The sequence below is a fragment of the Verticillium dahliae genome, genomic scaffold (genome assembly GCF_000150675.1).
Source record: "Verticillium dahliae VdLs.17 supercont1.4 genomic scaffold, whole genome shotgun sequence".
In the NCBI taxonomy this organism is placed as follows: domain Eukaryota; kingdom Fungi; phylum Ascomycota; class Sordariomycetes; order Glomerellales; family Plectosphaerellaceae; genus Verticillium; species Verticillium dahliae.
The window spans coordinates 118,356-145,553 of NW_009276925.1; the positions used below are offsets into that span (position 1 = coordinate 118,356).

Here is a 27,198-nt window from a genome sequence, read left to right on the forward strand (position 1 = left end):
AAGATTCCCACGAAGGTGACTCGCAAATACCGCAGGCAGGGTCGCAAGCTGCTCGACATGCCGCTTCGTGCTCTTTCATAATGGGCAGCACCGCCCGTTGAAAGCGCTGCGCGTATTCGGCGTCGTTTCTGACTTGACTTGGCGGCCTGAAGAGGTTCTCTGCCATCTCGTGACTGAAGTTGAGACTTCCTACCGCGCCATCGCAGCAAAACTCGAATCGAACCGTCCGCGTCGCCATGCTGCAAGCAACGGAATGATAGAAAAGAGGGCCTAGATGAGCGCTGGAAGCCGTTTGCTCTCCTCGTACGGGACAAGAACAGAGTCCCGCCTCAATTGAGTCGACTACCCCGCTCCTCGACAACTGCCCTGCTGAATGGTAAAACACAAGCCTCATCCTCCCTTTATTTAACTTCACCTAGCTACCGCATGCAACGCTCATAGGGGTCAGTGCGGTCCGGATGAGTAATCATGGGTCTCGCACCAAACCTTCCCCCCCTTTCCTCCTTTCAGGATGGATTTCAGCTCCATCTTTTCCAAAACAAAACCACACATACATTGTGCTTTCTGACCTGACTTCGTTCCTCAAGGCTCTTTTTGGGCAGACCGCCTGCGGTGTGCGTCTCTCCTGTCTGCCGCTATAGTGCGGGGGCTTCAAAAGTCACCTGACTCGTCCAATCAAACTTGCGCCCTTAAATCCCGTGCTTCAGCACCTGACCAAATCTGCCGTCCCCAAAGTTGATCCGATCACTAGTCGTCATGGCTGGTGGCACCGACCAATCCCGGGGGCGGGGGGCCGGGCAGGGGGCCATCACGACACGGCAGCTTTTTTCCTATCCCCACCTATCCCACGATTCGGCTTCTCTAATCGTCGCATCGCTCAACCTCTCCAACCTCTCCTCCGCTGCGACCATGTTTTCGGGCACCGTGTTGCCTACGAAGTCCCTCTCTCGCGCCTCTGACAGGAGCATGATACCGTCCAACGACTTGCACCGCGACAGCTGGACGAGAGGCCGGCCCCCGTCCCTACTCCCGCCCCGACGCCAACCTTGACTCCGACCTCGACTCTGACCTCGAAACGGTCCGCCCGCTAGCAGGGTTAGGCTACTCCGTCCACGCCTTCTAAGAGGAGCCGCGACTCTAGAAGCGCCAGTATTGCAATACCGTCCTGCGAGAATAAAAGTCTACAACAACTAGAAGACCTCCCCCGTCTATCGATTGCGGAAGATAGTACGAATTCTTCTGCCAATCTCCCGTCTCCGTCGACTATAGTCGACGCTGACGACTCCTGTATCACTCTGGCTCCTTCCCCGGATCCAGACGGCGGGGCCAGGCCGCATCGCAGTCGCCATCCCCTAAAGAAGTATTCTTACGAAGACTAGGAACTTACGTTCGTGTAAGAGAAGATGGGAGCTGGAGCCCATGCCAATCATTTCCACATGCGGGGTGGGAGGCGTGTGTCCACCGGAGACAGCCAGCAGAGAGGGTCGAGGTCGTATAAGACCGGTCGGGGTCCATCATCCTCATACAAAACATCGATTTACCGACCACCGTATATATTGTATAAGCGTCTATCTCAGAAACATACCCTATCTCCTAGGAATAGTCTCCGCAAACCAGTCGAGAACAGACCTCTTATCCTTAAGGCTTACCAAGGCCCGCGCCCGTTCTAACGCTGCAGTCTTTCCCTGGGCAACTCTGTGGTCTTGCCTTGAGACGACGGATTTATATATGCCTTGCGCCGGATACGCGAAGATACCAAATGTGGCTGCGAGTTGTCAGTGTGGTGTCACAGCCATAATCGATCAACTGATAACTTGCCTGTTCCCGACTTTGTGACGAGCTCGACGCTGCCTTTGCCGACGCCCTTCATGAAGCCCACGGCTCCCTCCTTTTTTGCCCCCTTGTATGGTTCAGTGACAAGTCCGGTCACGCTGTTGTACAATCCCAACCCGAGGGCCTGGCAGCATACCCATGCGTCAGTACATGAGGTCGTACCTTGTGAGAGAGAAAGGGTGGTGGAGGGAGTGCTGCTGCGAGCCATACCTTTCCGCCAACTACCGCTCCGCTCTTCCAGTCCGTTACTCGGCCGTAGTCGTCGGGCTCTGCCCCGTACAGCTTGGGGACGTTCCTGAGACCCTCCGTAAACGCCAGTGGCATGTCGAGTAACGCACCCTTGGTCATGGACCCGTATACCTTGCCGAGACCCTTCCCAGCGGCCATGGCCGCCGCCCCGGCGCTCCCGTCTCTGGAGCCCGGCGTTCCGTCGGCGCCTGGCTGGGTGCGCCGTCGCTTGTACTCTTTGAACGGATCGATGAAGATCCCGCCGAAAGCCATCGTCATATCCATCAGGGTGCCGAGGACGGAGGAGGCACCGCCCGTCAAGGGGTCCCAGCGCGTAACGTCTGTATCGTAGCATCGGACTCGGAGGCTGGAAACGGACGGGACGTGTTAGCATGGCTCAAAATGTGACGTACAACGCCAGGGACGTGAACTGACGGGACAAGGTCGGAAACCTTCAGCTTCTTCTCCGCAATCAGTGTCGCGGCAGCGCGGTCGGATAATTTCATGATGCGCCGCTTCTTCTCGCACACCCAGGTGGCGGCGTACTGCGGCAGTGCATCACACGCCATGTCGTCGACTGGCAGGTTCCGGTGCAGAGACTCAACGGCGCTGTCGACGCCCGTCTCGACACGCATCCTCGAGGATACATGTTGGGCGGCGCGCTTGGCTTCGTCCAGCAGGCAGTACCGCAGGGCCTCGACCAGAAGATCGGCGCTGAGTTTCTTGTGTGGGATCGGCTTGGACCCAGCGCCGACGGACGCTACTATTCCACCCCAGAAGGGCTGGCTGGAGGCCAAGCGTCGTCAGAAGGGCTTTGAATGCAGTTCGGGACAGTTTCAGGAGACTCACTCTCCGAAGAACGGTACGATGATAGTCGGTCGGGCGTTGACCAGGCCACATGCGGTAGTGCCGGCGCCGCCGTGGTGCACGACGACCGATACACGCTTGAAGAGCCATTCTGACGCGCGTGTTAGTTTCTGCATCTTTGCATGACAAGCAAGATCCTGTCCTCACCGTGTGGGCAATCGCCAAGATAGAACACTTTGTCTGTGTTTGGGCTGTCGCCGCCAAGCTTGCTCCAGCCCCTCGAGATGATGACGCGGACCCTGCATCTCTCGGCTGCCTCCAGGATGATATCGGTCAGCCGTTTGGGGTCATCGATGACGATGCTTCCAAATCCGATGTAGACCGGAGGGGGCCCGGCTCGTAGAAATCGGTCGAGATCGGGGGGAGGGGTGTATGACGGTTCGGCGCGCATAAAGAATCCGCAGACATCTATACGGCCGTGGCCGGGTCAGGTCACGGCATCAAGGTCATTCGTTCGGGGAGCATACCTATCTCCGGGCCCCAGTCTGCAGGCTTGGGCATGATGGCAGGCGACCAGCAGTATGTGTGAGGGACTTTGAGATGCGTCGTGATCCCTGGGCCCATGCTCGCCGGGCTGTTCTCGAGACCAAGGCTCTTCCGACGCCAGTCATTAATCACGTCCCCTAAACTACAATCGTCATCGTTAGAAATCGACGTCAAAAGTCGGGCACGCCGTGTGAGAATACCTACCCCTGCCACGTCATCGTCTCAACCACACCGTACGAAAGCCAATTCGCCGTCGAAGAATTCGTGTTGTTGCTCTGGAAATTAGCCAGGGGATGCGGGAAAGCCTTCGTGGCCGTCCAGGGCATCGTGAACATGATATGCACCGGGACGCCGAGGGCTTGTGCGCAGTGGACGTGAGCGAAACTCGGCGGGTTCGCAACGATGGCATCAGCAACGAACGGCTCGTTTGTCACGGGATCGGGATGGTAGCATGCCTCCCAGCAGCCATCTAGCATCTCCTTGATCATTCGACGCTTCCGCCCGATATCCCCACCCCGAAGCGATTCCAGGGACGGGATGAGGCCGGGGTTGCGAACCATGTACTGTCCGGGTCAGAACGGCTGATGCTACCAGGTGACGTGTCGCGAGGTCGCACTCACGGACATCAAGTCGGCCGGGTCGCCGCCGATGGGGTAGAACTCCAGACCCGACTCCCGCACGAAGTCGGCGAAGTTATTATGCGTCGCGAGACGCACGCGATGGCCGTACCGTCGCAGGGCCGTGCCGTACGCAATGAAGGGCTGGACGTCGCCTGCGTGTTGCTCATGTCAGCTGATGATATTTCCACAAAACGCACGCTCCCGAATGAGGTCTCGCCAAGGGCGACGATGACCTACCTCGACTTCCGACCACGTGTATGACCAGATTCAGACGTGGACATGCCCGTCGTGGCTTGAACGAAGATGCACCCAGGCCTTCATGCGCGGGCAGCGGCGCAGGGGGGGTCGATGGCAGGAGTCTGGCGAGGTGAGCTGGGTCCCTCGATGAGAACGAGATGTTGACTCTCCCATCATCTGCATGACGGTTAGTCGATGGATCCGGAATATTACCCCTAGAGATGAATGCATACCTGATATGGCTGTTGAAGTGTCGAGAAACTCCCCGGTGGAATGCAGCTCATAAGGCGGAGGGAGATCGTAGGGATATCTGCCATCGTCCTCCGACTCCGGCTTCAATGCAGGCTTCGAAAGATGTGACATGTTGACTCGTCGAACTTTCAACCGACGGTGACGGTTGTTACAAGACGGACAACCGTGCTCCTTATAACAGGGACGAGGCTTTCCAGACGGCAAAGATATTTCACGAGACGACACGTCATGTCTCCGGATCCGAGGCCCAAGGCTCAGGTCACTAGCAGCATTCAGACAAGCCGGTGCATATGGACCACCATCTCGTCGTAAAGACACGAGCATATCCGACGGCCGGCAAGGCTTTCGGATTAGCGTGGCTTTTCAGTTTCGTCCGTTGGACGCTTGGATGAGTCGTTAGCTGGGGATTGAGACGCCATTCTGCCTTGCGGCTTGGCCGACTGTGGAGCAGCTCAGCTCGGTCAAGTCGCAATCCGAAGGACCTCGGGTTCGTATTTTAATACCTGACGTCGGCACCATCAGTGACGACGGAGCGTACTATTCATCGCCTGGCCGCTCGAATCCTTTGACGCCTCCCACCCCCAAAGGCCATCCAATACCCCGTCCTCATGAAACAGCGCAAGAAGCACACCAAGTCCCGTACCGGATGCTCCGAATGCAAGCGTCGCAAGGTCAAGGTATGCTTTGGTGAGGTCGTCGCTGAGACACGGAGGGAGACTCGCAGGATGCACCCCCACGACCCCGGGCTGACAGTGTCCCCTTCCAGTGCGATGAACTACGTCCGAGGTGCGCCAACTGCCGCCGGCAAGGATCGAGCTGCAGTTACAGTCGGTCGGATTCCTCACAGCAGACACCAGGCGCCACGCCCAGCCTAGCAGGGGCAGCTGAGCGCAAACCCTGGGAGGCCCTGATACCGCAACTGAGCCGGTGCCACACACCTGGGGGTAATTCACCGTCATGGGTAGATCAGAGCCCATTCTCACGCGACGCCGAGCTCGCTCACCACTGGAGCACCGTCACGGCCGACGCCATGGCGACCGACCCCGACATGCGGCACATGTGGCGCGTCGTCATCCCGCGGATCGGCTATGAGAACTGCTTCGTCATGCACGGGGTGCTCGCCATATCGGCGCTGCATAAAGCGTACCTCATGCCCGGCCTGGCCGAGACGTACCTGAATGTCTCTGCCCACCACCAGGTCCGGGGCTCCGAGGGCTTCCGTGCCTTGCTCGGCAACGTCACGCAAGATAACTGGCGGCCGGTCTTCTGTTTCTCGGGCACGTTTGTCGCATATATGATGTGTCTTCCCATTCGCTCTCCGAATGGAACCATCCAGTCGCCGGTCGTCAGCCTGCTCGATCTCGTGGCCGCGATGATGGGCGTCCAAGCCTCCATCAAGCCCTTTCTTCCTGTATTCATGTCATCAGAGTTTTCCCCCACCGTCCGAAACTTTGGTGAAATTGTCGACGCCGACTCGACGAGGTATGTTCGCGCCTCGCATCACGGACTTTCTGGTCACGTCTCTAACGCTCTCGAAGAGAATCGAATCCGGACCTGGAACATTCCCTGCTCCCGCACGATACTTTCAACGCGCTGTTCACTTTGCGTTTATTCTTCGAGGCCGAACTACCTGCAGGAGAACAGGATCCCTATCTCAACGCCGTCGACAAGCTCGAGGCGGTCGCGAGAGTCCTCGGGCGCGCCGGCCTACACGCGGATCCTGGGGTTGTATTCTTCTGGGCGACGAACCTGGACCAGGTCATCATCTCCGACTCGCGAGCATTCCAACACCATGCTCTGATGCTGTGGGCCCATTTCGCAGTATTCCTGGCAGGATTCGAGCGGAGCTTCTGGTACCTGCGGCGATGGGCCAAGAGCATAGTCGGAGATGTTGCCCAGAGGGTTTCGGAAACGCCCAGGGCGGCTCAGGTCCTGCAATGGCCCGAGAAGAAGGTGTGGGAGCGTGCTCTTTGATGATGGACAGTGTGCTATTCTTGGTGCTGGACGCCTTGCGGCGGAGTCGGGACTTGGCCCAGGGCTGACTTGGGACTTCAGGCGTTGGATGCGGATTCGGTAGGGTGTAGAAGCATGATTTGGGATTATCCTATATGGAAATGCCGTCGCAAAGCTGGTCCCTTGTCTATCTTGTTCCGTCCACCCATCTATGATCCGGGCCCAGGGGCTGTCACTGGCGCTGGCCGTACCGCGGGTACATCCCCTTGCGGTTGAGGTATCCATCTTCTTGCATTTCCCCTACATCTCAGAGCGGATCGAAAGTTGATGCCAAATCTTTCTCGTCCATTTAAATTTTACCCTAGGTATCGAAGTTTTACACGCTGCAACACACGGTTCGTGCCTCGGTCGCAGTGTCTGACTCGCCGTCCCTGTATCGCCAGCGTCTGATACATGGCATCACGCAAGGCCGACTCGGACCCAAACGAAACCGAGCAACGTATCCGAGGTGCAAGGGTTTTCGACCAATGGGAGAAATAGTTCGTCGTACCTCGTCGGATAGAACTGAGCTACTTCACTAGTCTTGCACCCGGCTCAGTCAAGAGATCGCTGGTGGAACTCGAGCGGGAGCTCCCGACTAGGCGATGACCGCAATTACAGAACAGCGAGAGACCGCACAGCAAGGGTTCGCCGAGACCAGGATGCGCAGTTCAAAGGACGCAAATTATCATCCCTCTTGTCATGATCTGTTCGAGTAGGATCCGGGCGCATGATTCTAGATCTAGTGAAGCAGGGGACGGTGGGGACTGGGGAATGACCGAGCAACGCACGTTGTGTGCAGGTACTTATATCAGGGGCTTGCGGTCTTTCTTGGGACTTGCCTTAATCATCTTCCAGTTTTGTATCGACCTTACGAGCTCCCAATCCCTTTCACTTTGACCAAATCCCAGAAGCCAAGACACTCGCTACCGCAAGAGCGTTACTTTCACATCTCGGCGTCAACCGCTACACATTATCTGGCGCCAAGCCGTATTCGAAGAGCACGAAGCGCCATCACACATACACTCATCAAATCATGCTCGGACTAGAGATAGAGGCAAGAGCCTCCGGTGCGGAGGCAGAGCCAGTCTTCCATCTCTACCATTACAATCCGTCCATGGCCGGGGCCATCATCTTCACACTGCTCTTCTTCGGCACCACCACCGCCCACTTCTATCAACTCTTCCGCGGCCGGACCTGGTTCATGATCCCGCTCGCCATTGGAGGCATTCGTACGTCACCACCGCGCGCCTAGTACCAGACCTGATCAAGTACGGGATCGCTGACTCTCCTTGCCTCCAGTCGAGTTCATCGGCTACGCAGCACGTGCTCGCTCTAGCCAGGAGTCACCGGACTGGACTCTGGGCCCGTACATTGTCCAGGCCCTCCTCATCCTCATCGCTCCAGCCCTGTTCGCCGCAACCATCTACATGCAGCTGGGTCGTATCGTGACGCTTGTCCATGGCGAGGGTTATACACTCATTCGAAAGACCTGGATGACGAAGATCTTTGTCTGTGGAGATATCCTGCCGTTCATGGTGCAGAGTGCAGGTTCGTGGCTGGAAATTATTGTCTCTTCCGTGTACATGACTAACATTCTGCTTCAACAGGTGGTGGTTTGCAGGCCACTGGTGGCGCGTCTAGTCTGGAGATGGGTGCCAATATCACCGTTGCCGGCCTCTTCATCCAACTGCTATTCTTCGGGATTTTCATCGTCGTTGCCGTTTCGTTCCACCTGAAGGTTCGTCGCTATCCCACGGTGGTCACCCGGGGCACCACGCCCTGGGAGAGACACATGATGGCTCTCTTCTTGAGCAGCTTGCTCATCATGGTTCGCTCCATCTTCAGGGTGGTTGAATACCTACAGGGGTTCGACGGCTACCTACTTAGCCACGAAGCGTACCTGTATGTGTTTGATGCGTTGCTGATGTGGCTGGCCATGATCTTGTTCAACTGGTTACATCCGGCCGAGATCCTTTCGGTCAGGGTGGGAAACCCTTCAAAGGCGACGAGGGATAGGTATGCCATGGGACCTGTTTCGCCGAGTCACCGACGCTTAAGGTCTGACGTAGTCTGAACAATGCCTTCGCATTAGTTGTATCATGGTGCGACTCATCTCTTACGATAGGTCGAGTTTCCAACGCCTTTGGCCTTTAGAATTCGGGATGTTTGTGCCTTTCACAGTTGGATAGAACAATACTATCCAGTGGGCCCCTTTGAGCAGGGATTTGGCTCCCTCCCGCTATTTCCGCGTCTTGATGCACGCAAACTCTCTTGTGTCTCTTCTAATCCGCTCTCTGGTGATCTTTTCCGCAGTATCCTACCGCCCTACACCGACCGCACTTTTTGATCTGTTCCCTCGTTCCACATACCGCACAACATGTGCCTCCTACCTCCGCCTCGCGCCCTGCTCTAGCCTCAAACATCTCTTCTTGAATGGCTTGCCGCGTCTCGATTTCGCATTCGACCCTCCCACACACGCCACTGACGATAACCGCTACATGGGGATCGCCAACTTTGTGGAGGTAGGACGTTGGCGTCTGCAGCACGGTTGTGATAGGCGATCCGCGGCTGACGCAGAATGGATTAGACGCTGCGCGACAAGCGGCCTCGTGCTCCTTCATGAAAAGCAGCACCGCACGTTGAAAACCTTCGGCGAAAGAAGATTGTTCTTGGACTTTGGATAGGGGCATGATCAGGGACTCTGGGACCGGATGGTTGAAATTGAGCCCCTGGATCACATTGTCGCAGATGAATTGGAACTGGACTGTGCGTGTCGCTATCACGGCGAGGGAAAGTCTATAGCGTCTGTAATTTTGGCTACCGTCAGACAAACTGAACCCGACTGTTCTGATCGGTAGCTTTATGCTGAAATCACGGTTTAGCGAGGGGTAAATACGATTAAGGTTTTTGGGATGTTTCATGAGGACCGGGCCCTGACATTCCAGTGACATGGCGCACAGTGGAACTTGGGACGACGCACGAAGTTAGACTCCCGGTCGGATAACCTCGCCGATTTCTATTTATCAGATTGAAATCATAATTCATATTAAATTTCGTTCCTCAAGGCTCCTTCTGGGCAGCCCGCTTGCGGGCTGCGTCTCCTGTTCACCTCTGAGCGCGTCGGCTGCCGGCTAAAACCCCGCTTACCGGGCATAGCTGCTGAGTAAGATAGCGGCTACATGCGCTATTCTGGGCGTAAACCCCTATTGCCTTCGTCCTTTACTCGTCATCCTCCACCCCTCCCTTCCGCTCTTGAGTCTTCTTCCGACCGGTCTCGCAACTCTGCCGCCTCAACCGTCTTGTTGTTCAACTGCTGCAGCCTCAATTCGGCCAGAGCCATTTCCGGTGGCACGATGTTCCCCACCAGGTCACGTTCTCGGGCCCTCGACAGTAGCATGATGCCATCCAGCGACCTGCACCGCGACAGCTGCACATACAGGCTGTATGGGTCACACGTGCTCGGAATCGCCTGGCTGCCGACATGGGTTGTCCTCGTTCCTCGCAGTTCGACGGCTACCCGATCTAGCGTCCTCCCCTGCACCTTGTAGTCGGTGCACGCAAACGCCGGTGCGCACGGTAGGCCCCTGCGGGAGGCGTCGTGCTGCTGCCAGGGCCGCTTTCTCTGGCAGTCTATCTTGGTGCTCAAGGGCGTCAGGAGCACGGTGCCGGGCGGCAGACCGACGAAGCGAAACTCCCTCGTCGTCTCTGAAGCGAGCAGGATGCCCGCCGGCGGGCCCAGGTGCAGCACGGCGTCGGCGTCGACCCTGTGGCCCGGGTATGCCCTATCGGGGATGACGTCTACCGCCGTATAGGTGGCCCCGTTGACCAGCTTCAGTCCTTGGTGGGTGTTCTGATTCACGACAACGGGCATGCCGGGGACGAAGAGGAAGACGGCAGGCGCCGGGATGGCACTATCGTCCCCTTGGCCCAGCATCATGAGGGCCTCCTCCTCTGTCGGCTCGCCGTCTTTCCACTTGTGTTCCGAGATGAAGATCTGGAGTGGCGCCTGCCGCTGCCTCTGGTGGAAAGCGATCGTCGCCTCGATGTTCAGGTTCCACCGGTTTCTGTTCAGCGGCGTCACCACGGTGATGCCCGACTCCCATGGGATCCGCCGGCCTTCCTGGTAGCCACTGTTGTTCAGTAACTCCACGTCCGACTGGTCCTGCACTCCTCGTCGAATGCGCGTCAGCAGCCCGCGCAGTCGTGGATCGTGCGCGGCGCGCACTTGTTCATCCAAGATCACCACCGCTGTGAACTTCCTCCACAGCGCGTGGGCCACGTCGTGTTGCCGCCTCTGTTCCAGGCCGAAGCTCTGGTCTCCCTCCCACGGGATGGCCGAGCTCGGGAGGAGAATCGACCTCTCTTGCACGGGGCGAAACTGGTGGAAGTCACCGCAAAAGACGACCACCGGGATGCCGCCAAAGTCCCTTCTGGACTCCCGGAGCCTGCAGAGCTGTTCGTTGACGGCGTAGAGCGTCCGCGCACCTAGCATGCTGACCTCGTCTATGATCAGGACGTACTTCTCCTGCCAATCCATCTTGGTCCTGCCGTCGATGCGCAGAACTGCCGAGCCGGACGACGTGAAGCCGTCCGGGTCCCCTGCGCGGCCTGATCTCGTGGACATGTCCTTGGAAAACTTGCAAGCGGAATGGATGGTGATTCCGTTGATGTTCGCGGCCGCCGTGCCGGACGTCGCCGTCACTAGGAGGCGATGGTTCTGCGCTGCTCGGGCGAACAGCTCGGCGACGGCAGCGATGACCCGCGACTTTCCAGTGCCGCCTTCCCCCCCGACGAACAGGCACAGCTGGGGAGTTCCGCTCTCGTCGCGACGAACCAGGTCAAGCTGGCGGCAGACCAGCTCGAGAGCGATGCTCTGTCTTCGATTCAGCGTCAGCGACTCGGCTACCTGCCTCCCGACCTCCCGGAAGGAGGTGGACGTCCCGCACATGACGTCCGTCGACGGGCCCGTGGCAAGCACAGCCGTTTCGTGAACGGCCGCGGCGGCGAGGTCGTCCTGCTCCTCGAAACCATTGCGGGGCGCGACTCCGCTGCCGGCCGTGGCATCGTCCGAACGGCTCTGCATTCCCTGGATGGCCCTCTCCCGTTCGCGGGAGAGGGCTGTCTGCTGCGACTTGATGGATCTCAGCTGCTCCTGCCGTGCTGTTCCCTCTCCCGGCACGGCCCCTCCTAGGATGCTCCTCCCAGAGTCCGGGATGACCGCGGCATCGAGATCGTCCGCGGAGCCTAGAGCGGTCTCCTGGAATCGATGCATTTGCCGGACTAGTGTGGAGATCTCTTTGGAACCGGTCGTGATCTCTTTCCCCGACATCGCATTCCTTAATACATCTATCAGCCGCGTCGCCGTCCCGACGCCGTCTGCACGGTACCCCGCGCCCGCCGCATCATCAGCTTCTGCGCTACCCGACTCACCCGCGTCAGCAACGCGGTCGGGCTCGCCGGACAGGGCCGCCCACTGTCTGTTATCCTGCGCCACATCCTCGGCCGAGCGCCGCAGCAGCTGGATGTTGACCGCTAGCCACGCGATGCGCTTGGGAAGACCTGCCTTATGCCTCTCCCAAATGTCGTTCGCGTCGCCGGATGTCTCGCACAGGAAGGCCTGCCACGGAACGAAGAGGCCTAGGTGCTGCACTGCTGCTCTGAAGCAGGCACCGCTCCTTGTCAGCTCTCGACCCTCACCGCCGGTCTTTTCTCACTACTTGCATTCCTCCAGTCCTCATCTGTCCACTCCGCCGCGGCTGCTGTGTGGGGGGGTCTCACGTACCTCCTGTGATAAGAGTCATCCTCCTCGGTGAAATCCATGCTGAGATAGCCGTCGAAGCAAACGGTCGCTTGCTGTCCCGGCCGCCGCAGCGTCTGCACCCAAGCCTGAGAAGCCGGCCAGGCGCGGTCCAGCTCCACCTCTCCCCAAGCGACCGCTTGCCCTTTCCGCTTCAGCTTGACTAGAGACATGTAATCGTAAAGGGATCGGCCTTCGAGAGGCCTGCCACGGTGCGGGTATGCCTGTAACAAGGATATCCGCTGCCCAGCCTCTCCCAGGAGAACCGTCTCTTCGGCCAGCTCACCGATGTCCTCTCCGCCGGCCGCACGCCGCAAGAGTGGCCAACGCCGGGATATGTGCCAGTACAGGGTGCACACGTTCAGAAACGTCCAGACGTTGCTGCTTGTAAACTCTGTGCCACACCCCTGCAAATAGGCCACCACCTCGACCTGCGACAACGCCCGCTCCGTGAAGATCCTGTTGGCGACGCGCAGGAGAAATTGCCGTGTCCGGTTTCCCCGCCCGTCATTCCCGGTCAAATGCGACCCGTCGTTCGGCTGGTCTGCCGCCGCCGCCGTCGTCGTCGTCGTCGTCGTCACATCACCAAGCACCCGAATTAGCTCCTTGGCTGCCACCACACGTTTCCACACAGGATCCTCTACCTTGGTAGCGTAGTTGGTCAGGTAGTAGACGAGTGACAGGCCCTTGCATTTCGTCACGATGAAGGAAATGTCGTGGTTGTGTCGCAAGCCTACCGCTATCGCCTTGTTCCAGCGATTCACCAGGCTGTGACCACGACGGATCCGCAGCAATCCGTCCTCCGTGAACGACGTCTTCTCCACCAGTCGCCAAGGAGCCCCGAACCGGCAGGGGTTCTGCTTCTCTCGTCTACCGATGGAGTATTTAACACACGTAGGACTATGCGTGTGAACCTGGGTGGCGCCGGCGCAGAAGTTTGCTTCCTCCTCGAACGATGCGCTCAACTGAGCCGTGTTACTCACCAGCGTCGAAATCTCCGCCGCCACTGGCCTGCTAGCTCGCATTCCCGCCGATGCTCCTTCATCGAGGTCCTGCCGGGCACACTGTCAGCACGTACGTGACTAGCCGGATCTCGCCGCGGCCACCACCAGATAGACGAACCTCCGCAAAAACACTGTCTACATACTCGATCACGCGGTCCCGGTACGCGGTCTGGCCCTCCCCCTGAACGTCCCGCGGCAGGGAGCTCAGTTGCATGTTTCCCTGGAGCCAGAGGAGGCCGTGGAGGTGTAGCGCTCCCCTCTCGTTCGTCTCGACTGCCCCGTAGTACTGGCCGACGCGGCCAAACACCGAATCCTTCCCGACCCGCACGTAGTGCTCGAAGAACATGGAAATCTCCCGGTGGAAGAATATGACCGAGCTAAGGGGATCCGATATCGCGAGCCGCGCTCTCTTGTATACGAGATCGAGGCTTCTCAAGAACTCCTCGGCTTCGTCTGTCTCGCGGGTGCGATGTGCGGCGAGCTTGAGTTTGATCGGGTTCGTGATATCATTGGGGTTGAGCGTGAACCATATCGCGGGAATGCCGTGACGGATTATAAGCGACTTCATCTTCCGTCGCATGGTCAGCCGACTCTCCCTCGACATAGGCTGCCGGTACCCGTACAGAGTCAGGCTTCTCAGCAGTCGATTGACGTCGGGCTCCGTGCTCTTGCCGAAGGCCTCTAATTCGACCTTTGCCCTTTCCAGTTTCGCCGCTGTCAGCGATCGGATGGTGCGCTCCACCTCTGGGAAATCGCTCTTCCTCACGCTGGCCATGCTCACCCGGCGGTTTCTGGACCGCACCCCCATGTTGAAAACGAGAAAGGGCAAGACGGGGGTGTGACGCAAAACGGCCGCCGTGACGCGCAGTACTAGCTTGGCCCAAGCTCCAGGGTCATGTTCCGAGTCGCCACGAGGCGCTGCGCAGCGGTTGCCGCGTTGACGGGTCCCGCCGCCTCTCCTTCCGTGCTCACGACGTGTTCTTCCGCCTGTCGAGGACCGCCCTTACCTAACGGGAACAGAGTAGGGAATGCCTTGGCCAAGAACCAGGCGTCGAAGGAGTCGGCGAAGTCTTGGCCCCGGGAAACAACAATATACGGCTCAGCGGCTCGCCCGTACCGCACCGCAGTTGATCCGCCTGGAGGTCCGTCAGCCTGTTTCGTGGACGCAGCGTCGCCGGTGGACTCCACGAGGTACCGCAATTCTCCACATCAGTGATGTCCGGCCAGGCGTCCAGGCCGAACATGCCGGACGCTGCGATCTCATCTACCCGATCGCGGCCGACGCTGCTTCTGTCTGCCTCTTCTTCCACTCTGGCGACAAGGTTTTCGTCCGCGTCCCCGGAGCCGCCGCCTGGATTATCACCCAGCGAGGCCATGATTTCCTGGATGTCCACGGGGCCCGAGTCATCAAGCCCGCGCTCAGTCGGCGGGACGACATGCGCCGTTTGTGTTTTCTCCCTTGCCGAAGGCTCGTTCCGTTCCAGCCGTTTGTAAATCTGGAAAGGGACACCATGCGCCGGCGCCTCCCAGCTCTGATGCACATAGGGCGTTGCACGTGTACCGCCCACCGGCCGTGGCCTCTGAAGACAAAGATGAAGTCCGGCGATGCCTCATGGGGATCATGCAGGTTGGGAAAGATGTTCAGTTCGGCGAACTGCACAAGCGCCTACGCAAAGCAGACCTTCATCATCTAATCGAGTTCAAGGGGCAAGGACGGAGCCGCCCAGACTCTGTGTTGAGCCGCCAAACTCGACAGGAGCTTGGACTTAGCCTCCGGACATATCAACGATACAAGTTGGACGGCAAATATTGGAGTGTCATTCGAGGACCCCCTGAAGGACCTCTTGATGGACTCTTCTGCCTCATCCCTTTCAGCCAGGAAGAACCTCTCAAAGTCCAGGCGAAGGACTACCTCGAACTTGATCCAAAGGAGCTGCTGAGTTTGCATTCGCTGCTGAGCGATGACTACATGGCAAAGCATATGCGTTCCTGCTCGTAAGTTTGAGAAGTCATTACAGCTTGGCTCACAGCCAATTGAGTTCAAATGGGAATCGACGGGCATCTGCCTGCAGACTTGCGACGAGATTGAAATGCTATGCCAACTGCAGCCTTTGCCCTTTACAGATACCAACATCTGGGATCAGAACAGGTTCCTCGAAGCACCGAAGCCTACAGCCTGGCCCACAGACAGACCATGGCCTGCTGATCCAACGACGATACAAGCCGATGAAAAACAGTGCGATTACTGCGATGCTGACAAGTGTTTATGCTTGAGTACTATCTTCGAGGTAGTGCCTCGAATCAAGAGGTACGGGGCGGTTCGAGGGCTTCAGGCGGTTGCTCTTAACGCCGGAGCTGTGACTTATGAAAAGGGGAGCTTCATCGGCGTGGTTGCTGGCGACCTCTACCCTCTTGGCATGTATGAAGACGAGCACCGGACTTTTGACTTCGAGAGGCCAGATTTGGAGGATCAGCCTGCTGAGTGCCAACTTCGTATGACAGAGGTCGGAAACTGCTTCAGACTTCTAGGAACCGCGGAAGACCCATCAGCCCTGCTTGTACAAAAAAGAAGAGGCGGACAATGGGTAATGGTAGTTGAGGCTAAGCGGAGCATCATGGATGACGACCAGATTAGTCTTCGCTGTTGTCCAGAGGCGACCAGGCCGCGGTGCACGGGCCATAGGCGCCATGGTGGCGCCTGTGGCCCGTGCATGGCTGTTTCCAGTGCAAGTGCGTTCCTGAGTGTAAGAAGCACGGAAGGGAGGCTTGTTGGGAGGCATAGACAGACATCTTGAGGGAACTATTCTGATCAAGGCTTTGCATATATTAGCTTCTCTAGATTTTGTATAGTGTACATAACGGCTGCTAATAGTACATACTTCGAATAGGAACGAGCCTCTCCAGCCAACGGACGGACCCATCTACTCGGATGAGATGTGCAACATTCTGTAATTCCGGATGCGTCTGGTGTACCGCATCGATTACAACTTGATGTTCGGGAGGTCACTGGAGTGTTTTTTAATGTACATCGTAGGGGGCGGAAATGATTTGATTCCGACTTGGGGCTACAAACGATTCGTCTCTCAACTTGTCGAGCTGCCCGTGAGAGGCTGGATTCAAAGGTCACCCCTGACCGCTCTAGTGCATGCTATCTCTCGACCAGCCTCCCAGGGCCGAGTTTTGGGCAGAAAGGTTGCGTACATTATGGCACGCTCGCCCACTCCCCTTCAGCGTCATTCTCTTTTTCAGCGTCATGGTTTTAGTTCCATTCTTTGCTTTAACTTGTTTGGACAAAACGCAGCCTCCTTATTGGGTCAATGATGATGATGCATTGGGTTCCTCGGATCCTTGCGTCATGTCCCTTTCTCTTTCGCCTAGCTCATTCCCATGTTGTTATCACAGTAGCGGGTTGCGAAACCTTGGAGCAATCTTCAAAATCTTCAACACAAACGGAGATGTCCTCCATATCTATCATCTACTCCACACCAACCTCTAACTATGAAACTTCCGGCGAGGCGGTCAACAGCTCGCCCTCGTCTTCCCCGGTATACATCACTCGTCATACCGCATCAGAGCATGTCGCCCCCTCTCCCAGCCATTCGGACATAGCATCGTCTGTCGAATCTTTGCTAATACGGTCCTCACTCCTGGAGAGCTCGTTTCTGGTTTCTGTACCAATGGCGCCCACAACTACATCTAGGTCGTCTAGTGGCTCGGAAGACGATCGATTTGCAACAGAAGTTTGGGATTGCTGGATCCAGCAAGGTGACCGTACCAAGGCTCTCTGATTCAGCTGACCTATGAAGTGTCGAGCTTTCAGGATGGGAAGAATGCGTTTGCCGACCAGGTGAATGCCGAAGCGGCTCCCGCGTACAAGTTCTTCCACGTCCTGATTCTGTATGTGATGTGCAGTGCAAAGGATGCCAGACAGAGAGCGGTAAGAAGGGCTGCTGAGTTAAATTGGTGTGCTGGGGCTTACTGTTAAAGTACCTCTCGAGTGCTTTGCGATGCCTTGGCTAGAGGTCCAAGTTTTAGGGCCGACCTCGTGCCTTTCCACCTTCCACAACCGCTCGTCAGCCGCCTGCCCTTTCCGAAACCTCCGAAACTCCCGAAACCTCCGAAACCTCAGTGGCTAGCCTCAAGAGAGGCGCTGGAACCAAGCGTACAGCGGGCTCAAAACGAACGATCACGGCATACGAGAAAGTTTTGTCGGGCGAACTTCAGGATGGAGGCTTGAGCCGCAACGCGCGAACCGAGAATTAGATCGAGGAAGCCTCGTAAGGAAGATGGCAGCAGATGGTGCAGCTCGTCCGAGCCGGACTGAAAAGGACAGAAAAGGATGTGAATGTCAAACAGAGGATCTTGGGCCATGATTCATCGTAAGCAAGGCGGTGCAGGCCGCTCTGCGCGGCCTTACTCTATCAAGAACTAGTGCACCTGGATACTAGACACTGACACACGCTCGAAGTCCTACCAATACTTCCATCAGGACTGGACGCCCTGTGCGAGCGAATGATGGGACACATCGGGCAATCGAGGGATGCTAAGCTGTGCACAACAATCCTGGCTGTTGTTTCGGTCTTATATCGTTCCATCTCATGGGAGGAGCTGACATCTATCATCCAGCTGCCCGTCCACTGGACTGACGACTCTGCTGCCTTGGAGACACTTCTCAGCGCTTGCCGCTCTTTTCTAGCCTCCGGGAGGGGTTGGTCTACTCTGTGCACCAATTGGCAAGGACTTCTTACTGGACAAAGCATTCGACCAGGCCTTCTTACCTTTCGACATTGTGCATCAACACCGTTCTATCTTTGTTGCCTCCGTCAAGGTTTTTCCAGGGCTGCGGCATGATATCTCCCGTCTAGCTAAACTAGGCTTCACCATCGAAGACATGACCCCACCAGCCACAAACCCGCTGGTCACTGCACAGTATTCGTGCACTCGCTGTACTCGCTAAGTAGACGATCTCAATGATGCGAACCCCGCAGGGAAGCTTCCGGAAGTGTATCTCCAGGACGGCAAACTTGTTCAAACTATCCTCCAGCGGAAGTATCTCTGTTGGTTAGAGGCTTTAGGTTGCAAGCTGTAACAGCAATACAGAGGCTTAAACTTTGATGGTAGGTCGCATTGCTTCCTTCGAGGCCTTGTCTTACGCTTGTAGCAGATAAGATATGAACTTAATCTAGTCGTGACGAAATAAAAGAGGCTTCGAAATATAGACAAGGGGGCTCAACTCGTGCTTAATGTCTCGAAGCGCGGAATAGTGGGTGTCTTGGACACATCAGGTCCGCAACTTCGAGCTGGGCAGTGCTCGATACTGGGGAACAACAGGCGCTAGAGGTATAATCTATGATGCTCTCACACATCTTCGTTTTATGATCAACATTTTCTTAATAGAAGGAGCTGAGAAATGCCAGCACCTAGGTCTTTGTCGAATATCTGCACAGGTCTTGCCATGCATGCAGCTGCAGCTTTTATGGGGACAAAATCGTGAAACCGAGGAAGAACTCCCGTTGAAGTAGTCCTACGTGATTGCAACTACACTGACGTCAATTCAAAGAGCTGTATCTGCTAACCATTCCAAAGCGAAGCATCTCGCGCCGTGCGCTTATGGTGTTGGCCCGCAGGTACGGCCGAATATGTTGACCTGAATGGTGCCAACGCAGATCCCTGATCAATGAGATGGGGGGCTGGTAGGCGCTGTTGGTATCGAATACGAGAAGGCAGGACTTGCTGTCCTTTGCAGTGCGCATTTCCCACGTGTCTCCCTCCAGGGCCGTCTTGAACTCAAATCCGCGGGAACTATATTTCTGAACGGCGGCTTCTGCCTTCTCTCGGATACTTTCAGGGACTTGCCATTGGTATGCTGTCTTCTCTAGTGCCAGTTTGTAGTGCATGTGAAAAGCAGCATGCTTTGTCAAGAAGCACTGAACGTGGCTGCCATAGAAGGAGAATATGCTTCTGAAAACCGTCTGGAGGAGCGGCTCGGAGATCATAATTCCTCGAGGATCCATGAACCCTATCACCAACTGAACGGAAACCGTCTTGTTGTTCTTACAGGCGCTCCCGCATAATACCTTTGTTGCGATATTGTTGGGATAAGAATGGAATCTTTGTTGCTCAGGCATAGGAAAGGATGTAGAGCCGCCGTCGTCGATTCGAATAGGAACGACGGTCTCCAACCAACGGACGGAGCCGTCTGCTCGGATGAGAGGAGCCATATCCTGTAATTCTGGATATACCTTGTGTACCGCGGCTACTATACATCGAGGCCCGGGAGGCCACTGGCATGTTTCTAAGTATGCCTCATAAGCGGTGGAAATGACTTGATTCCGGCTTAGAGTCACGAAAGACTCGTCCCTCAACTTGCGAGCTGCCCGTGCGAGGCTGGATTCAGAGGTCACGCCTGACCGCTCCAAAGCATTTTTGACCGCCACAACCGAGGAGAGCACCGGAGGAACGTAGAAGTCCCAATCCGATGCATCCGTTGCCGATCCTGGGACAAAATACTCCAAGGCTCTGGATCCGGAGAGAACAGCACCATGCGTCGCCATTGTCTCTAGTAGCTCGTCGCTACCTGTGAAGGGGCCGACCCGCTGGAGGTATTCAGCAGGATCAATGCGTTGATCCAGAACTGGCAGCAAATCGTGTGTCGCGCGTTTCAAAGATATGACGTCGGTAACTGGCAACAGACTGGCTAGAAGCGTAATAAGCTCGTTGGGTAGCAGCTCGAACAGGCCGGTCGGTGTCGGCGCCGTTCTACGCGACGGGTGAGCAATCGTGAAGAATATGACGAAGCGAAGAGATACGCAGCGAGGAAAAGTTTATTCAGTGCTGGCATGCTCATTACATCGACCCAGTTTGGTCCCTGTTCTAGGCCTTGTTCTGGGTCTTATTCTGGGCCTCAAGTCCCGCTCCCAAGCCTCAATCTGGGTGGAGTGACCCGCCGACCTTCGCAAGGCCTAGTTCTGGTCATTGGGCTCGATCGCCGAAACTACACTACGCGAGAAATCATCGCGAGCTTGCCTCCCGCCGAGCGCTGGCGAATACCTGTCGCCCTCGTCCTCAAACGACAAACCTGCCGTGGGTGGGCTGATTGGGATCGGAATTGACATTGTGATATGGGCAGCCGACACATCGAGAGGAGAAATAATGGTCGCAGGCGAGGAGCTGCCGGCGTCGGACGCTGCATTGACGGTGACTTCGCTGATTTGGCGGAGATGACCAGTGTCGCGGTCGCTCATGCCGGAGACGACGGACAATATGCGATCCCTCATTCCGACGGCCGGGCCGGGAGCGTCAATGGGACTGACAACGCTACGGGTTGGGGAGTCGGCGAGGGAGCGGGGGCCAAGGACACCTGATGAACGGGAGGCGGACAAAACATCGTCCGAGACGGAGCTATAATAGTATGTCGGTTGGATGGACGTGGGGTAAGATGAGTTGCCGAAATGCGTGTGCTTGTCAATCACCTACATGGGAGTAAGGCCTGTATCAGAGAGCTCAAGAGGCCTTGAGATATCTCGGTGGTGGATGTTAGTCTGCTGATGCTAGTTGTGGGAGGGAGAGAAAGACCAGGTAGCTCTGCGATTGTGGTGTCCATCATTTCAGACTGTGATACGACAGGCAGAATTGGGACTGAAGGAGAGCTTGCTGCATGCCCCACCACTGTGTCAGCGTTGGAAGGCAACTCTTCTAACGTAGTGAGGGTGAGAGCTTTGTCTTCCGTTGGCTGGCCCCTGATCCAGGACAGAATGCGGGTGCCGTTATACTCGGTGCGAGCGCCCTGATAGCAAAGCTTTCGCCTGCGCCAGAGGCAGAAGCCTGCGAGAAACGCAACCAGGAAGACAAACCCGAGGACAGCACCAAGAGTTGGTCCGACCCATTTCGGCATGCCACCACCGTCACCAGAATCACCGCTGGCGTTCTTTCCATCGCCCCCAGGCTCAAAGGTCGGTTGGCTGGCCTCGGTCACTCTTTGATAGGGATACCAATTTTGGATTTTCGACGTCGAGTATGGGGTTGCGAAGACGTCGGCCAGTTTGTCGTCCGACCATCCTGACGGGCTCGGAGTCGTCAGGTACCCCCTCCTGCAACACTGCCGCCGATGACTTGCCTGACGGCCGTGGGAACACCGTAATCAGCGTACCTCTCCGGGTCATAGCCATCCATCCACTGGCTCCTCGTCAGGTTGTAGATCTGAATGAGACCGGTAAGGCATTCAAGGTTATCGCCAGCCTCGGAGGTCATTCCGCCAATGACCATCATCTGATCGGGATAGGGCATAAAACATTTATGCCCGTTCCGACCACGACCCGGCCTACCCTCACTGAGCCTGGTCCAGGTGAAGGAGGGAAGGGACTGGACCCAGACCTCGTCGTTCATCTCCACCTTGGGGTCCACGCCGGGATAGCCTCCATAGTAGTAAATGTTGAAGCTGGACCGGTCTTGGGCTGAAGCCACCACGGCACATGCTCGCGTGCGCGCCGTCGGGCCTCCGAAGTGGATTGTCTGTACTAGGTGCCATTGGCGATATCGTAAATTTCTATCGTGCTCATGAACTCGTCGTCTTCCTCTCTCTATGTAGCTGTCAGTGTCGCTTTCGAATGGAGGCTATAAAGACATACGCTTCGGTTTGGATTCTCCGACTTGCGGGTGCTTGTCAACCAGTCGGGGTAGGTGACCCCTCCGATAACCACCAGGATGCTCTGTTCACCCACGGGAACCCAGACCACCTCAGGGTTCGCCCGGCATTTTACCCCACCCGGGAAGGTATTGTTCGTCCACACAAGGTTCGTCTGGGTCGCCATGTCCAGAGTGAGAAGGGTATTCGAGGTGTTGAGAGCATTCTCGGTGAGGTTCATATTTCGTTGGAACACGGGCCCCCAGTTTGGTGCTCGAACTCCGCTGAAATACCATGCAATGTTCTCGGACGGTACGCTGACTGCTCCGCCGTAGGCAACGTACCGCGTCATACCAGCCGGAAGCGATGTGAGACGAAGCCTGGTTCGAACTGATCCCTTACGGGACCGTATTGGTAAGCTTGGTAGGTCAGAGCATCATCTGCGCGAGGGGGTTGAAAGGCATCCGTCTTCTTGACTAAGTTTCCGCACAGCGACAGTTGAGCGTCGTTGAAGAGCATGGCTCCATCATAATAGTTGGGTGCGTCGTTGTTGGCATTGCCAATACCACCGCGAGCTTTAGATATCGTCCGAAGAGCGCCGTCAAGTTGTCAGACAACTGGAATGGGCGGCTAAAGTTGAGAGGATACACGAGGCCAAGGGGGTTTCCTAGCAGGCCATTAGAGCAGCTCATCAGCGCAAGGAGGCCATCGACACAAGCAAGATGATAGAGAAATGCTGTCACCGACCTTGTTGTTCTGGGGCTCTATACTCTACATTCGAAAGCCCTTGACTCTCGTACAGACAGCCCCCGTCGACGTACACTGTGTCTCTGATAAAGGCACCTCTGCAGATGGTAAGAAACGAGCCACCGGAAGACTTAGTCCCTCCAACAGGACATACCTCTTGGTTGCGCCCCCTAGACACATCGAAACATTCACTTGACCCTCGATCCACCCCTCAAACTGGCCGAAAGTCAGTCCGGCAAAGGCCGCGAGGAAACACACGACCAGTACATAGGTCATGGTGGCGAGACGTCCAGTGTTGGGCCCAGGGTAGAAGTGACCGAAGAATCAGCGCAAGACCAGTCCAAGATCGGTGCACTGGCGAGGGTTCAATCTAAGCTACGTGCGCCGGATGCTGCGCAGGTGGTGGTTAGAAGCGCAGGTGGCCAATGCCGGTGGAACGTTCTGAGCCGAATCACTGATGTCAACCGGCTGACCAGAGTCGATAAGGCTCCCCATTGACCACTTGCCCTGCCCCCGACATTTCTGATCAGACCTGCGGAAGCCGACTCGGGCCGTCAACAACACTAAGGATGCACGAACCGACGGGTGAGAGATGGCGTTTGATAGATTCCCCAGGACCTTGAGGTCAATCCAAGCGGAAAAGCTTGCCGAGAACATCCATGTAGCAATCTCCGCAAATCGGACTGTTCGACATTGAACAGACCTGGGGTAGATTGTTAGAGGCCATGGCAACCTAGTTGATCTTTGGCGAGGACCATCCCCCGGAGATAGCAGCTGTTGGAAAGTATGGAGTGCTCACTCATGATCGCAGGACATAGAAGGACGACTGGTAAGAGAAGCTCACCAACCTCGGCATTCCCACAAGCAAGCTGCTTGACACTATCCTGCGGGAGCAATGCTATTTTTTATGGACCGTTGCCTGTAGGATGGAGTGAGGTGAAATCGAGAGCCTTCAGACGAGATCTTTTGGTCAGTGTTAAGGTCGGCAATGAGCAGGGTTGAAAAGTGCTCGAATGGATTGAGTCAGAACCTACCTTACGACCCTTGTGATACATACCGATGGCTCCTCAAACGACTTAGTCATGAGGCAGCCACTGGCAATGCTCCACTTGCCAAACTTCAACCCATCATCATCTCTTTAGCCACTACAACAGCGCTCGACATCCTCAGTATCACAGATCCCATCTGTACGAATGATGACTCACAGTGGATTGCTGTCACGCGTGAATTGAAGTCAGGGGGCCATCCTTGAATCTTCTCAAAGCGGATCACCCCCGTCTACTTGAGCCATTGGGGCACATCATCTCGCAACCGAACTCACCGAGTCAGTATAGGTAGCCCTTTCACGACGACCGTTCGTCTGCCAAGGTGTTCCAATCATCAGGTGTCGATTGAGTAACCTTCTGGGATGGTCAAGAAAGTATTCAATCTAATTGTCTCTGAAGCTAGTATGCCTCTTACTTCGGAGCTTCGCCTTTACAACCACGGTGCGAGTGTCTTGATACTATGATCCCATATCGCTTCCGGAGCTCCCTTAGCTTCCAACCCCGACAGAAGCATATCTTGTTGAAGGTTTTCCATCTTGTCGTTGACTGAGAACAAGGATCCACTAGTCTGGTGAGTCAAAGTCAACGCTGCCGATCGTCCCTTCGGCACATCAGCTCCGTTACCGCCATATTCCGCGCTCGCCATGAGGTACAATACCTTCTGTCCAGCTTCCTCGGGCGTGAATTTGCTGAAGTTTCCTGCTGAGGGTGCGGCAGTTGGAGGGGCGGTAGGGTCCCATTTGTCACCCCAGCTCTTTTTGAGAAGCTCGGTAGCGACTTTACCCGGATGGGCGTGTATGAACACGATTTTCTTATTTTCGGGTTGCTCCGCGAAGTGCTTCATCGATATGGTTACCATTGTGGCGACGTGCCTAGCATAGATGGGAATATTGAAGTGTCCTGGTTCTCTGAGGCTCAGGTCGTTTAAGAATAAGTCGGTGGATTCGCTACCAGCTGCCAAGATGCTAATAACACGCGGGAAATATTGCCCCGGGCCTAACTTAACGGAGGCTTGCAGTTTGGGAAGAAGTCGCGAGATGAAGAGAAAGCGGCTGTAATAGGCTACTGCCATGGTTAACTCCAGGCCTTCAGTTGTTTCTAAAGGGAAGTTAGCCTTTGGTATTCTGTCATACCACTACTATTCATGAGAGATCACATACCTTGACGTCCTTGAAAGGGTAAGAAGCCGGCTGAATGATAAAGGTCAATCTTTTCTTCCTTGCCGAGAATCTCATCCGTGAGCCGTGTAACTTCAGACATGAGAGAGACCTGGCCCTCAAGATATAAAAGTTCGGCATTCTTGTTGATCACACGGATCTCTTCTAGTAGAGGCTGATCCCGGGCTTTTTGACGGCCTATGACATAAGCCTTGACAGGAAAGCCCGTTGAAACCAACTCTATCAAGGCTCTCTTGCCGATCCCGTCTGTTGCGCCGACAAATACAGCAGTTCGGGGAGTTGTGGCCTCGATGAGCTGAGCATTCGAGGCTCTGAGTTGGGCGAGGACGGCCATGGTCGGCTTGAAAGGGTTGCTGACGGTTAAGGTATAGATTGTTCGGGAATGGGTGGGTAAGCACTCAAAATTGGCGAGGACTTGCTGGCCACTCTTATATCTGTCTTTGAGAAATCGCCTGTACATTGTTTCGTAGGTCGTGAGGTATGGCTGCAGCTCCAAGAGCTACAACGCATGCAGCGTGAAACAGGTTTGTCAGAGCAAACAAATAAAGTCTTCCGCGGATGTGTAATCATTTACAGATTACAAATGAGATAGCCAAGAATTTGCACGCAGAATGACAAAGCCGCCGATTAATAGAGTAGTTCGGGAGCATGGCATGAAGAACGTGCCGATGATGAAAGAGCCGAATGAAAGCTTACCAGACCGTAAGCATGATCGCCCCACATCAACACATCAGCACCGGCCTCCGACCATGTCCGAGCCAGGGTTCGGCCCGAATCGCTACTTCGGCATGTTTCGGAGACGGTGCAACCAGTGCTCTGGATGGCCGCTCTCATCGTTGTCTGGCCAAAAAATGAAAACCCCTGTTTGGTATCCATCAATCCAAATGTAAAGCTTTACAATGTTCAGTTCGGTAGATGAAAAGAAACATTTACTTAAGGAGAGGTTTTCCTACCTACCGATCGTCTCTGCTCATTTCAAAACCACTTCGTTCTCCTGCCTTTACTACCCAAGGAGGTTTTTCGCCTTTCATATTGGCTACTATATCTGCATTGGTAACAATCCAACGTACAGAAAGTCTACAGAAGCATCGGCATCCACGCAATGTCTCGAGCGATTCTCATTACCGGTGCAACCGGAAAACAAGGCGGCGCCGTCCTTGATGCTCTCCTGAGGCACAAGTCATCAGACCTTCTTCTTCTCGCAGTTACACGAAATGCCCAATCAGCATCTGCAAGACGCATCGCTGCCAAGTCCCCGTCTATCAGAATTGTCGAGGGCGATCTCGACGCGGCCCCGACTCTTTTCGCCTCTGCCAAGGCATCAGCTGGGACCGTACCACTTTGGGGCGTCTTTTCCGTCCAAGCAATGGCAGACCGGAAATCAGACGAAGAGACCCAGCAAGGAAAAGCCATGATTGATGAATCCATCAAGGCTGGAGTACAGCACTTCGTCTACAGCAGCGTCGAACGTGGTGGTGACGAGCATTCATGGAACAATCCTACTCATGTACCACACTTCATAACCAAACATCGGATCGAACACCACCTACGCGATTCTACCGCGGATAACAAAAGCGCCATGGGCTGGACGATTCTACGTCCCGTCATCTTCATGGATAACCTAGCACCAGGGTTCTTCGGCAAAGTGTTCCTTACGATGATTCGCGACGTCATGGGGCAGAAACCCCTGCAGTGGATCGCCACCAAGGATATCGGCTTCTTCGCGGCTGAGGCTTTCCGTAACTCAACTACCTGGAACAAAAAGGCCATAGGACTGGCGGGTGACGAACTCACCTTCTCACAGTTAAGCCAGACGTTTAAGACTGTCACGGGCGAACCTGTTGGGACAACATTTGGAGTGCTAGGCAAAGCGTTGAAGCACGGAGTCCAGGAGGTGGGCATCATGGTGGACTGGTTCAAGGAAGAAGGCTACAAGGCCAACATGGCAGAGAACAAGAGGATCCATCCTGATGTAATGAGCATGGAGAAATGGCTGAAGGAAAGTGCATTTGTCAAGAAACAATGAAGAAACGGACTGTTTCTCGCAGCATCTCACAGCATTTTGACAGTTTGGGGGGGGCTGATTCGCTCGTACGAGCTACATCAGGCTCAGCGGCCTTAGTTAAGGTAATCTAATGTTAAGATGAGGTACATGGCGATCGAGTGGCATAAATAAGTGAATCGCTTTATCATGTAGATGTGTCCGCTATTGGTGCTGCTGGCCTGATGAGCTTCGTAAACCAATATTGGGTGAGCGAGGGGAAGGGCGGCCTGCGAATGTGGGT

At 55.7% G+C, this 27,198-nt stretch overlaps 7 protein-coding genes across 7 annotated transcripts; 4 read left to right on the forward strand and 3 right to left on the reverse strand.

Annotated features, from left to right (window-relative positions):
* Positions 1 to 1,722: 1,722 nt before the first annotated feature.
* On the reverse strand, positions 1,723 to 4,634 carry VDAG_02376 (UDP-glucose,sterol transferase; the record flags this gene model as incomplete). Its single annotated transcript, XM_009653029.1, has 10 exons — positions 1,723 to 1,765; positions 1,830 to 1,957; positions 2,044 to 2,428; positions 2,497 to 2,847; positions 2,911 to 3,019; positions 3,396 to 3,556; positions 3,619 to 3,977; positions 4,035 to 4,186; positions 4,344 to 4,448; positions 4,505 to 4,634. The coding sequence occupies 10 exons, from the start codon at positions 4,632 to 4,634 to the stop codon at positions 1,723 to 1,725; spliced, it is 1,923 nt and encodes a 640-aa protein (XP_009651324.1).
* Positions 4,635 to 5,131: 497 nt separating this feature from the next.
* VDAG_02377 (C6 zinc finger domain-containing protein) lies at positions 5,132 to 6,497 on the forward strand (the record flags this gene model as incomplete). Its single annotated transcript, XM_009653030.1, has 3 exons — positions 5,132 to 5,200; positions 5,290 to 6,005; positions 6,062 to 6,497. The coding sequence occupies 3 exons, from the start codon at positions 5,132 to 5,134 to the stop codon at positions 6,495 to 6,497; spliced, it is 1,221 nt and encodes a 406-aa protein (XP_009651325.1).
* A 1,135-nt stretch (positions 6,498 to 7,632) lies between these two features.
* On the forward strand, positions 7,633 to 8,592 carry VDAG_02378 (uncharacterized protein; the record flags this gene model as incomplete). Its single annotated transcript, XM_009653031.1, has 3 exons — positions 7,633 to 7,747; positions 7,818 to 8,066; positions 8,126 to 8,592. 3 exons carry the CDS (start codon positions 7,633 to 7,635, stop codon positions 8,590 to 8,592), a joined length of 831 nt encoding a protein of 276 aa, XP_009651326.1.
* A 1,152-nt stretch (positions 8,593 to 9,744) lies between these two features.
* Positions 9,745 to 14,695, reverse strand: VDAG_02379 (uncharacterized protein; the record flags this gene model as incomplete). The annotated part of the gene is made up of 4 exons (XM_009653032.1): positions 9,745 to 12,135; positions 12,297 to 13,367; positions 13,438 to 14,306; positions 14,365 to 14,695. The coding sequence occupies 4 exons, from the start codon at positions 14,693 to 14,695 to the stop codon at positions 9,745 to 9,747; spliced, it is 4,662 nt and encodes a 1,553-aa protein (XP_009651327.1).
* Positions 14,696 to 14,931: 236 nt separating this feature from the next.
* Positions 14,932 to 16,252, forward strand: VDAG_02380 (uncharacterized protein; the record flags this gene model as incomplete). The annotated part of the gene is made up of 3 exons (XM_009653033.1): positions 14,932 to 15,314; positions 15,469 to 16,063; positions 16,208 to 16,252. The coding sequence occupies 3 exons, from the start codon at positions 14,932 to 14,934 to the stop codon at positions 16,250 to 16,252; spliced, it is 1,023 nt and encodes a 340-aa protein (XP_009651328.1).
* Positions 16,253 to 24,165: 7,913 nt separating this feature from the next.
* Positions 24,166 to 25,247, reverse strand: VDAG_02381 (uncharacterized protein; the record flags this gene model as incomplete). Its single annotated transcript, XM_009653034.1, has 2 exons — positions 24,166 to 24,512; positions 24,896 to 25,247. The coding sequence occupies 2 exons, from the start codon at positions 25,245 to 25,247 to the stop codon at positions 24,166 to 24,168; spliced, it is 699 nt and encodes a 232-aa protein (XP_009651329.1).
* Positions 25,248 to 26,015: 768 nt separating this feature from the next.
* Positions 26,016 to 26,939, forward strand: VDAG_02382 (nucleoside-diphosphate-sugar epimerase family protein; the record flags this gene model as incomplete). Its single annotated transcript, XM_009653035.1, has 1 exon — positions 26,016 to 26,939. One exon carries the CDS (start codon positions 26,016 to 26,018, stop codon positions 26,937 to 26,939), a length of 924 nt encoding a protein of 307 aa, XP_009651330.1.
* Positions 26,940 to 27,198: the final 259 nt, after the last annotated feature.